The following is a 12,163-nucleotide window of genomic DNA, read 5'->3' as shown; positions in this document are numbered from 1 at the left end:
GACACTCCCCCCTCCCCCTTCTTTTTCATATGAAAAGACCCTTTACACAAACAGGAGCAAGCTGGAGAAGGTAGCTGACGGTAGTCACATAAAACTTTGGGGCTTGGTTAGGAGTCTGAAAATCAGAGCAATGTTATTTAAAAATAAGCAAAACTGGGGGCGGAGCTAGCCTTACAACAGCATGGTCGCACATCTATAGAGCTCTGCAAAGACTTTATTATAAATTGAACAAAAGAACCTCTTAGCTGGCTACCCAACACCTCAAAAACAGGACTGAAGCATGGGGTTATCAGAGCTGACTTGCAACACAGCCCAAACCCAGAAACTAATGAAACAACTAAGCTCCGTGCCTAGTTAGCAGGCCGCCTGGAGTTGGAGTTATATGAAAACAGCCATTTTCTACTACGCATGGCATAACCCACCCGCTTCTCCTAAAATAACTGAGGTACGGCATCCACCCTTACTCTACCCCTCACTAAGGCAGCTCCACAGACCACACTCGCAGACATGGAGGGATTTGGCTACAAACTAGACGTAGCCTTTACTGATATGAAGCAAGATCTCCTCAACGTAATGGCACTTTATACCTCTCTCCCATGTCTCACTTGTGTACAACAACAGGAGCCAGAAATACAGCCTACTCGTGGCTTGGACAGCTGTGAATCCCAGAACCTGCAAGAGCAGCAGATAAACATACCCAAGCTACAAGAGGATGAGTCACCGGTGGCGCATGAGATCAGGCCCGAGCGCAGGTCACATGAAGCTGCTACAGACCCGCAATTGCCTATCAAGGAGGACGACATCAAGCACGATCCTCTTCCTCCCCGATCAGTGCCTGGGGAGCGAGGAAGTAATGAGGGTGGGCTGCAGGAAAGTGTTTCCGGAGCAGAAGCCGCAGGGGACCCAGAGAGAGGCTTCCCTAGGAGCTCTAGCTTAGCCCTAAGCAGACGACAAGCCATGCTATTTAGCTTCCGCAACACAGCAGCAGAGATCAGCCTGAAGCCTAACAGCTTTGCAGTTGGCGGTGTTTGTGCCACTTTGGGGGGCCCACCAGAGTGGATGTCACTGGAATCCGAGACATTTGCTGAAGATGAGGTAGTTGTAACAGGGGTTGGCTGACTCCCTTTATCTAATGGCCCCACTCCAATTTGTTTAATGAAAAATGCTAGAAACCGAATTGGAACATAGTCCTTCATACTGAACTGCCTGCTCCAATGTACTTAATCTGAGACGCTTATCTGAATGACGCTGTTAGGCTGAAACATAGGATAAAAACTCCCTCTTATGGCTATCTTATTGTTGGCACATAACATTATATGCATAAAAATATACAATTGTTGCTTTAATTTTATTAGAAAATTTGAGATAGGTTACTTTGATGTTACTGAACCTCCAGATTTGCACTTAAATGTTTTAGATGTGTATCAGGCATATGTGTGTGCACGAGTATACAAGTTCACGCATCAAGCACTCTAAGAAAAGACCGTCAGCCATAACACCTCTTGGCAACCAATAAGGTAGGCTGGCGCATTAATACCGGAACTTTAGCTTAGTTACTACCACGACACAGACTACACAGTTACAGACAAATGTTTGTGCATATATTCCCTGCCTTTCATAAATGTAAATGACGGTCTAAATTAGATAACGCACTGTAATTTAGTACTAGGAACTGTATGAAAATTGTTGTAATAGTTCTCATGCTTGTGTGTAAAAAGTTTTAAGTATCAGCGATACTAATACTGCAAGATGTTGCATCTAATCATAGTATCCATTGGCGAATAACAATATGTGATACACTTGATGACTTGGCTTGTATGCAATGCTTAGACCCCCATATTATTTGTCTGTTATATTATGGAAAAGAAGACCAAATTAACTCATTATAACTCCGCCCCCTCCCATAATGGGTCCTTTACCCACTTTCCCCCAATTCAAGCGGCTCTAGCCCACTGCAATCTTTCATCTCTTCCACAGTATCTTTTTTTTTAGCTATATCCCCCCATGGCCACAGATCTCATATACAACCAAATAGTCTCTTAGCTCTACTGTCATGCCGTAGCTACTCCAGTTTGCAAAGAGTGGTCTACTTAATCCACCTATATACCAGAGATATAGCTACAATAACCAATAACCTATACCTATACTACTCCTCATAATATATTAAAGAGACCCTATATTCACCTATGTGAAACCCCACCTCTATACCTATCTGAAAACGCAAAATTACGTATGCGTTAACTGAAAGATAATAATCATCACATCTATGCTTAAGATTTATTGTTTACTCTTAAACTGTAACTTTTAACTGCATACCCATGTGGGCTTGTACTGTACTGTATTGTACCAGCTTTTTCTCTGGTTTGTCTCAATAAAAATGTTTAAATAATAAAAAAACTAAAAAAAAAAACTTTATGGGCTTTATAAATAGATCATCTACAAAACATTTATGCAAAGAAAAAATGTGTATAATGTCCCTTTAAAGGTTTACTGGAGTGTTCTTTGCCTACTCCTGTTGGCCAGGAGTTGAATTCCCAATAGAGATTGGAATGGAAGCATGGACTCTCTGTGCCATTAGGAAGATATAAAGCACTTATTTCCCAGGGTCATGTTGTGGAGCAGTCACAGCACCTCCAGGTCTAACAGTCTTCATTCGCATCAGACAGTGACCTGAGAATAAAGGGAAAGCAGTGTAAGCTTAACACTGGTTGCCAAAATAGGTATTAGAATTACACTGGAAGGAGGACAGGGAAGCTTTCCTGCAACATCCAGGAGCTAACAGTCACCAATACTCTCACTAAGAGGATTACATGGCTACCTAGAACCCCAATCATATCTTGCAGAGAAACTACCCATTACAGTACTTCCAATATCTTCAGAGCACTTTCTTTGCCAACCTCTTAGTTTACTAGGCAAAGAATGACTGGGGGAGTAAGGGAAGTGGGAGGGATACTTAATGCTTTGGCTGGGATGTCTGCCTCCTCCTGGTGGCCAGGTGTTGTATTCCCAACAGTAATGAATGAATTTGTGGACTCTCCCTTCCATTGGAAAGAAATGAGGTGTATGGAAGCTCGGGGCATTTGACTTCTATTACTTCAGAAATAAATGAGGTGTATGGAAGCTCGGGCCTCTGACTTATTACTTCAGAAATAAATGAGGTGTATGGAAGTTCGGGCATCTGACTTATTACTTCAGAATTAAATGAGGTGTATGGAAGCTCGGGGCATTTGACTTCTATTACTTCAGAAATAAATGAGGTGTATGGAAGCTCGGGCCTCTGACTTATTACTTCAGAAATAAATGAGGTGTATGGAAGCTCGGGGCATTTGACTTATTACTTCAGAATTAAATGAGGTGTATGGAAGCTCGGGGCATTTGACTTATTACTTCAGAAATAAATGAGGTGTATGGAAGCTCGGGCCTCTGACTTATTACTTCAGAAATAAATGAGGTGTATGGAAGCTCGGGGCATTTGACTTATTACTTCAGAAATAAATGAGGTGTATGGAAGCTCGGGCCTCTGACTTATTACTTCAGAAATAAATGAGGTGTATGGAAGCTCGGGGCATTTGACTTCTATTACTTCAGAAATAAATGAGGTGTATGGAAGCTCGGGCCTCTGACTTATTACTTCAGAAATAAATGAGGTGTATGGAAGCTCGGGGCATTTGACTTATTACTTCAGAAATAAATGAGGTGTATGGAAGCTCGGGCCTCTGACTTATTACTTCAGAAATAAATGAGGTGTATGGAAGCTCGGGGCATTTGACTTATTACTTCAGAAATAAATGAGGTGTATGGAAGCTCGGGCCTCTGACTTATTACTTCAGAAATAAATGAGGTGTATGGAAGTTCGGGCATCTGACTTATTACTTCAGAATTAAATGAGGTGTATGGAAGCTCGGGGCATTTGACTTATTACTTCAGAAATAAATTAGGTGTATGGAAGCTCGGGCCTCTGACTTATTACTTCAGAAATAAATGAGGTGTATGGAAGCTCGGGGCATTTGACTTATTACTTCAGAAATAAATGAGGTGTATGGAAGCTCGGGCCTCTGACTTATTACTTCAGAAATAAATGAGGTGTATGGAAGCTCGGGGCATTTGACTTACTACTTCAGAAATAAATGAGGTGTATGGAAGCTCGGGCCTCTGACTTATTACTTCAGAAATAAATGAGGTGTATGGAAGCTCGGGCCTCTGACTTATTACTTCAGAAATAAATTAGGTGTATGGAAGCTCGGGGCATTTGACTTATTACTTCAGAAATAAATGAGGTGTATGGAAGCTCGGGCCTCTGACTTATTACTTCAGAAATAAATGAGGTGTATGGAAGCTCGGGGCATTTGACTTATTACTTCAGAAATAAATGAGGTGTATGGAAGCTCGGGCCTCTGACTTATTACTTCAGAAATAAATGAGGTGTATGGAAGCTCGGGGCATTTGACTTATTACTTCAGAAATAAATGAGGTGTATGGAAGCTCGGGCATCTGACTTATTACTTCAGAAATGAGGTGTATGGAAGCTCGGGCATTTGACTTATTACTTCAGAAATAAATGAGGTGTATGGAAGCTCGGGGCATTTGACTTATTACTTCAGAAATAAATGAGGTGTATGGAAGCTCGGGCATTTGACTTATTACTTCAGAAATAAATTAGGTGTATGGAAGCTCGGGGCATTTGACTTATTACTTCAGAAATAAATGAGGTGTATGGAAGCTCGGGCCTCTGACTTATTACTTCAGAAATAAATGAGGTGTATGGAAGCTCGGGCATCTGACTTATTACTTCAGAAATAAATGAGGTGTATGGAAGCTCGGGCATCTGACTTATTACTTCAGAAATAAATGAGGTGTATGGAAGCTCGGGGCATTTGACTTATTACTTCAGAAATAAATGAGGTGTATGGAAGCTCGGGGCATTTGACTTATTACTTCAGGAAGCTCGGGGCATTTGACTTATTACTTCAGAAATAAATGAGGTGTATGGAAGCTCGGGGCATTTGACTTATTACTTCAGAAATAAATGAGGTGTATGGAAGCTCGGGCATCTGACTCATTACTTCAGAAATAAATGAGGTGTATGGAAGCTTGGGCCTCTGACTTATTACTTCAGAAATAAATGAGGTGTATGGAAGCTCGGGCATCTGACTTCTATTACTTTAGAAAAAAAATAGGTTCAGGGAAGCTCTGGCATCTGACTTCTGACCTGAAACCAATCAGGGTTAGGCTTGTAAAGTCTGCAGATAACACTTTCAATTCTCAGGATCAGAATTCTTCAAGGTAAAGTCAAATAAAAAGTGAAATGATATTGCACAATAAGGTTATATATTTCAATCTCAAGTGTCCGTTCTACACAGAACCAGCAAAGAAGACAGACACAGGTTTGGATTAAACTTGTATTGATGCAGTATAGAGTAAATTGGGGTCACCCTTGTCACACACAACACCCCAACCCTCCCTACCACAAATACACAATATTAAAAACAACAATCCAGTTTCATCCATCAGTGCAGAACGGGCCGCAGAGCAGTCTGCAAGGAACATGCAGATCAGTAACAGGTTGGATTTAGCATGCAAAGCTGGGAACAGAATACGCGTCTGCACACGGTAAGTTGTGTGTGATGGGTACAAGAGGAGTGTGTGCACAGCGCTACATACATGTACACTGTGATAGGGCATTCACATACTGTGTGCTTAGTGAAGGGCACAGGGTAGGGAAATAGTCTGCTGCAGCACTACATGTGTAACACACTATTATGCAGGACTGCAGTGCAGCTTGTGCACGTGGAGTGTCCGTTACCCCGTGACAATGTACATGCACCAGGTAAGTAAACACAACTCCCGCTCTACAGCTTGTTCCCAGAAACATTTATGTAAAAGTGTTGTGTATTTTCTCAGGTAATAACAGTACTGGTAGTCTGCAGTCCCCTGGTAACGCAGTGATGCTCTGCAGCCTGAGTGCAGTTAGTGCAGGGATTATAGTACGCAGCAGGGGAAGGAAAGCAACTTGTCCCAAATATATACAAAGTAAACTAAAACCCTGAAATGCCCGTGGGGCGGGCAGGGATGCAATTATGTGAGCCTCATCCCCAGACAGGAAGTAAACACGCTGACACTCTGGGGCACCGCCCCAGCGCAGACTTACACTGGTAAACAAGGAAGATTATTCTAGTGATGAGTACAGAGGAGCGTGTAGGTGAGCAAATGGTCGTGTGTGTTTGTGAGCACAGAAAATGAGAATTAGAGAGAACAGGATGTGTGTACAAGTTCATGCGCTTGCCAAAAATAGCAGAATGTGTGTGCGTGTACCAGAGAGCAGAGTATGTGTGCATGCGCATGTCAGAGAGTAGAATGTGCGTCTGCGTATACCAGAGAGCAGAGTATGTGTGCATGCGCATGTCAGAGAGAGTAGACTGTGTACATGCGTGTCCCAGAAAGCAGAATATGTGTGTATATTTGCATGAGTATATAAGAGACAGCAGCATGTATCCACTCAGATCCAAATGTGGAATAGCCGAATAGCTCATAATTCTGCATTCAGATCTTAATGAAGGATCCAAATGCACGTCTGTGTATACATGCACGCGCATATCAGAGACAGCAGGATGTGTGTGTATACGTGGACAAATGTGTGAGATCAGGTTGTGTGTACGTCTGTGTGCGCATGTGTGTCAGATGATAGGATGGATGTGCAAAATCAGGTTGTGTGTACGTCTGTGTGCGCATGTGTGTCACATGATAGGATGGATGTGCAAGATCAGGTTGTGTGTACGTCTGTGTGCGCATGTGTGTCAGATGATAGGATAGATGTGCAAGATCAGGTTGTGTGTACGTCTGTGTGCGCATGTGTGTCACATGATAGGATGGATGTGCAAGATCAAGATGTGTGTACGTCTGTGTGCGCATGTGTGTCACATGATAGGATGGATGTGCAAGATCAGTTTGTGTGTACGTCTGTGTGCGCATGTGTGTCAGATGATAGGATGGATGTGCAAGATCAGTTTGTGTGTACGTCTGTGTGCGCATGTGTGTCAGATGATAGGATGGATGTGCAAGATCAGGTTGTGTGTACGTCTGTGTGCGCATGTGTGTCAGATGATAGGATGGATGTGCAAGATCAGGTTGTGTGTGCGCATGTGTGTCACATGATAGGATGGATGTGCAAGATCAAGATGTGTGTACGTCTGTGTGCGCATGTGTGTCAGATGATAGGATGGATGTGCAAGATCAGGTTGTGTGTACGTCTGTGTGCGCATGTGTGTCAGATGATAGGATGGATGTGCAAGATCAGGTTGTGTGTACGTCTGTGTGCGCATGTGTGTCAGATGATAGGATGGATGTGCAAAATCAGGTTGTGTGTACGTCTGTGTGCGCATGTGTGTCACATGATAGGATGGATGTGCAAGATCAGGTTGTGTGTACGTCTGTGTGCGCATGTGTGTCAGATGATAGGATAGATGTGCAAGATCAGGTTGTGTGTACGTCTGTGTGCGCATGTGTGTCACATGATAGGATGGATGTGCAAGATCAAGATGTGTGTACGTCTGTGTGCGCATGTGTGTCACATGATAGGATGGATGTGCAAGATCAAGTTGTGTGTACGTCTGTGTGCGCATGTGTGTCAGATGATAGGACGGATGTGCAAGATCAGGTTGTGTGTACGTTTGTGTGCGCATGTGTGTCAGATGATAGGATGGATGTGCAAGATCAGGTTGTGTGTACGTCTGTGTGCGCATGTGTGTCACATGATAGGATGGATGTGCAAGATCAGTTTGTGTGTACGTCTGTGTGCGCATGTGTGTCAGATGAATGGATGGATGTGCAAGATCAGGTTGTGTGTACGTCTGTGTGCGCATGTGTGTCAGATGATAGGATGGATGTGCAAGATCAGGTTGTGTGTGCGCATGTGTGTCACATGATAGGATGCATGTGCAAGATCAAGATGTGTGTACGTCTGTGTGCGCATGTGTGTCAGATGATAGGATGGATGTGCACGATCAGGTTGTGTGTACGTCTGTGTGCGCATGTGTGTCAGATGATAGGATGGATGTGCAAGATCAGGTTGTTTGTACGTGTGTCAGATGATAGGATGGATGTGCAAGATCAGGTTGTTTGTACGTGTGTCAGATGATAGGATGGATGTGCAAGATCAAGTGTGTACGTCTGTGTGCGCATGTGTGTCAGATGATAGGACGGATGTGCAAGATCAGGTTGTGTGTACGTTTGTGTGCGCATGTGTGTCAGATGATAGGATAGATGTGCAAGATCAGGTTGTGTGTACGTTTGTGTGCGCATGTGTGTCAGATGATAGGATGGATGTGCAAAATCAGGTTGTGTGTACGTTTGTGCATGTCAGAGAGCAAGAGGGAAACCTGTACTTGTGTTAAGAAAAAAGGAACCAAATTAAAAGTGCAAATGAGTAGCCAAGGTAAGTGTGGCAGCGGGTGGATTGTAGACTTATTTAAGAGAAGCACTCAGTAGAGTGCAGGAGTGTGCAAGTGGGGAGCACAGGGAAGTTTCCAGTTAAGAGTTGAGCACTTCCAGATCAGGGATTCCTTTGAGACATCAGTTTCCGAGGGACAAAGAGGTGACAAACCACAGTCATATACAGAACTCCCTGCGTCTGCGAGATACTAATGTCTCCACACAACTCTTTCTCTGTATGCTCAGGGTACTTTGGGTCTGTTCCCTTTCTTTAGGCTGCTCTTGACCCCCCCCCAGGAGTTTACAGTATTACTCCCCTCAGGTGGCTCTCTGCCCTCTCCCCAACAGTTCTTAATATTACCACTCCTAGGTGTTCTCGACCCTCTCCCCCCAGGGGAGAGCTCTGTCCTATATCACCCAGAGATTCTCCCAGTCTCACTCTCCCTCTGGGAGGTCTCTCCACAATGTTCAAAAGAGATAGGTAGGAGCCTATGTTAGGGTTTCCTCAGTTAATGGCTGAAAGCCCCCATTATAGGGCACCTTGATCAGTCCGTATAGAGCAGGTGTCTCAAAAGTAGGTGTCATGCACAACACCACCCGTGCTGCCCGCTGCCCCCTTCCCACTCTTTTGTGCCGGTTCTGCACCGGGGGAAGAAGAGTCTTTTCTTCGGAATGAGAATTTCCTTTCTTTTTTCTGATTGGCTTCTGACTTCTGGGCTTTTCTCTCCTTTTCTCTCTGCTTCTCCCTTTCCTTTTCCTCCTTCTCCCGCTGTTTCACCCTCTCCTTTTCTTCCTTCTCCCTTTTTCTTTCCTCTTTTTCCTTCTCCTTCCTCTTTTCTTGTTCCTTCTGCTTATCCTTTGACTTCTTGGCTCCATCTTTAGGTGGTCCTAGTGGCGACTTGTTAGATGTGGGGGAGGGTAGAGCAGGACGAAGGCCTTCAGATACCACCACAGATTCTGGTTTGACGGGAGGGGTAGCAGGTGGAGAGGGACGTCGGAAGTTGGAGAGACTGGAGAGGCTGAGCATACTTCCGCTAAGAGTGGGATTCAGCCTCAACTTTTCCTCATGGATGTTGCGAGCACCGTGGATCCGACGGGAAGGTCGATACTGTAATTCCCCTCGGTTTTCCCTCCACTTGCGCAGCTGAGTATTGCTCTCCCGCTCAATAAGTGTGTCTGTAACAGGAAGTGAAGTGACCTGTAATGCAGACAACAAAGAAAGACGAAAAATTAAAACAAAAGAAAAAAATGAATAGAAAGAAAAAAAAAAACATTACATAAACATAACAGACAAAAGGAAAAGACAAACTTATCTAGGTAGGATACAAGGTTTAAATAGAACACACAAGAATAAAACCACAAGAGGAAATGAATCAGTTGAGCATAGTGACTTAATCCCCAGATCTCTACTACTAGTATGTGACTCTTCAGTAAGCACCGGGATGTCTACGTCCTCCTACACCCTGCAAGCTTAAGTTCAGCCGCCTGTATTGACATTATCAAGTACCTAATGGAGTCAGTGTTTGAGTAAGAGGCTTGGAGAATACTGCACATTTCACAGTACCACCATTTTCCCCTCTCACAGGCTCTCCCCTCTACTCATCCAGCACAGCATTTAATTCAGAGCCTTGGGGATTACCGCACATTGTCCCTAGCTGGCCTAAGGGAATATGTATATCTGCAGCTAAAAAGAAAGGTAATGGATGGTGTGCAGGGGAGAGAATTTATTACTGCCTGAACCTTGTGTGCTCCTACAATGTGTTCTATGTTACTGGAAGCCATAGCATCTTGTGTATACCCGGGGGGGGGGGGGGGGGGGGGGGCCCTAATGCACTGTCTGTGTTCTGTGTCCTGCACTGTCTGTGTGCTTGAGGACCTAGTGTTACTGCCGCTGCTCTGTATTCTGTGTCCTGCACTGTCTGTGTGCTTGAGGACCTAGTGTTATTGCCGCTGCTCTGTATTCTGTGTCCTGCACTGTCTGTGTGCTTGAGGACCTAGTGTTACTGCCGCTGCTCTGTATTCTGTGTCCTGCACTGTCTGTGTGCTTGAGGACCTAGTGTTACTGCCGCTGCTCTGTATTCTGTGTCCTGCACTGTCTGTGTGCTTGAGGACCTAGTGTTACTGCCGCTGCTCTGTATTCTGTGTCCTGCACTGTCTGTGTGCTTGAGGATCTAGTGTTATTGCCGCTGCTCTGTGTTCTGTGTCCTGCACTGTCTGTGTGCTTGAGGACCCGGTGTTACTGCCGCTGCTCTGTATTCTGTGTCCTGCACTGTCTGTGTGCTTGAGGACCCGGTGTTACTGCCGCTGCTCTGTATTCTGTGTCCTGCACTGTCTGTGTGCTTGAGGACCTAGTGTTACTGCCGCTGCTCTGTATTCTGTGTCCTGCACTGTCTGTGTGCTTGAGGACCTAGTGTTACTGCCGCTGCTCTGTATTCTGTGTCCTGCACTGTCTGTGTGCTTGAGGACCTAGTGTTACTGCCGCTGCTCTTTATTCTGTGTCCTGCACTGTCTGTGTGCTTGAGGACCTAGTGTTACTGCCGCTGCTCTGTATTCTGTGTCCTGCACTGTCTGTGTGCTTGAGGACCTAGTGTTATTGCTGCTGCTCTGTATTCTGTGTCCTGCACTGTCTGTGTTTGCACTGTCTGTGTGCTTAAGGACCTAGTGTTACTGCCGCTGCTCTGTATTCTGTGTCCTGCACTGTCTGTGTGCTTAAGGACCTAGTGTTACTGCCGCTGCTCTGTATTCTGTGTCCTGCACTGTCTGTGTCCTGCACTGTCTGTGTTCTGTGTCCTGCACTGTCTGTGTGCTTGAGGACCTAGTGTTACTGCCTCTGCTCTGTATTCCGTGTCCTGCACTATCTGTGTTCTGCACTGTCTGTGTGCTTGAGGACCTAGTGTTACTGCCGCTGCTCTGTATTCTGTGTCCTGCACTGTCTGTGTGCTTGAGGACCTAGTGTTACTGCCGCTGCTCTGTATTCCGTGTCCTGCACTGTCTGTGTGCTTGAGGACCTAGTGTTATTGCCGCTGCTCTGTATTCTGTGTCCTGCACTGTCTGTGTGCTTGAGGACCTAGTGTTACTGCCGCTGCTCTGTATTCTGTGTCCTGCACTGTCTGTGTGCTTGAGGACCTAGTGTTACTGCCGCTGCTCTGTATTCTGTGTCCTGCACTGTCTGTGTGCTTGAGGACCTAGTGTTATTGCCGCTGCTCTGTATTCTGTGTTCTGCACTGTCTGTGTGCTTGAGGACCTAGTGTTACTGCCGCTGCTCTGTATTCTGTGTCCTGCACTGTCTGTGTGCTTGAGGATCTAGTGTTATTGCCGCTGCTCTGTGTTCTGTGTCCTGCACTGTCTGTGTGCTTGAGGACCCGGTGTTACTGCCGCTGCTCTGTATTCTGTGTCCTGCACTGTCTGTGTCCTGCACTGTCTGTGTGCTTGAGGACCCGGTGTTACTGCCGCTGCTCTGTATTCTGTGTCCTGCACTGTCTGTGTGCTTGAGGACCTAGTGTTACTGCCGCTGCTCTGTATTCTGTGTCCTGCACTGTCTGTGTGCTTGAGGACCTAGTGTTACTGCCGCTGCTCTGTATTCTGTGTCCTGCACTGTCTGTGTGCTTGAGGACCTAGTGTTATTGCTGCTGCTCTGTATTCTGTGTCCTGCACTGTCTGTGTTTGCACTGTCTGTGTTCTGTGTCCTGCACTGTCTGTGTGCTTAAGGACCTAGTGTTACTGCCGCTGCTCTGTA

At 45.3% G+C, this 12,163-nt stretch overlaps 1 protein-coding gene across 1 annotated transcript in view; it reads right to left on the bottom strand.

The window, feature by feature from the left end:
- Positions 1 to 5,385: 5,385 nt before the first annotated feature.
- The window catches only part of TBC1D10B (TBC1 domain family member 10B), a 193,042-nt gene continuing 186,264 nt past the window's right edge, over positions 5,386 to 12,163 (bottom strand). The window contains exon 9 of the mRNA XM_053694423.1: positions 5,386 to 9,625. Within this exon, the coding sequence (XP_053550398.1) occupies positions 8,996 to 9,625 (630 nt within the window). The 3' untranslated portion in view covers positions 5,386 to 8,995. The remainder of the gene's footprint in view (positions 9,626 to 12,163) is intronic.

This window comes from Bombina bombina, chromosome 11 (genome assembly GCF_027579735.1).
Source record: "Bombina bombina isolate aBomBom1 chromosome 11, aBomBom1.pri, whole genome shotgun sequence".
NCBI lineage: Eukaryota > Metazoa > Chordata > Amphibia > Anura > Bombinatoridae > Bombina > Bombina bombina.
The sequence above is the reverse complement of the archived record's forward strand: the minus strand, read 5'-3'. Positions and strand labels throughout refer to the sequence as shown.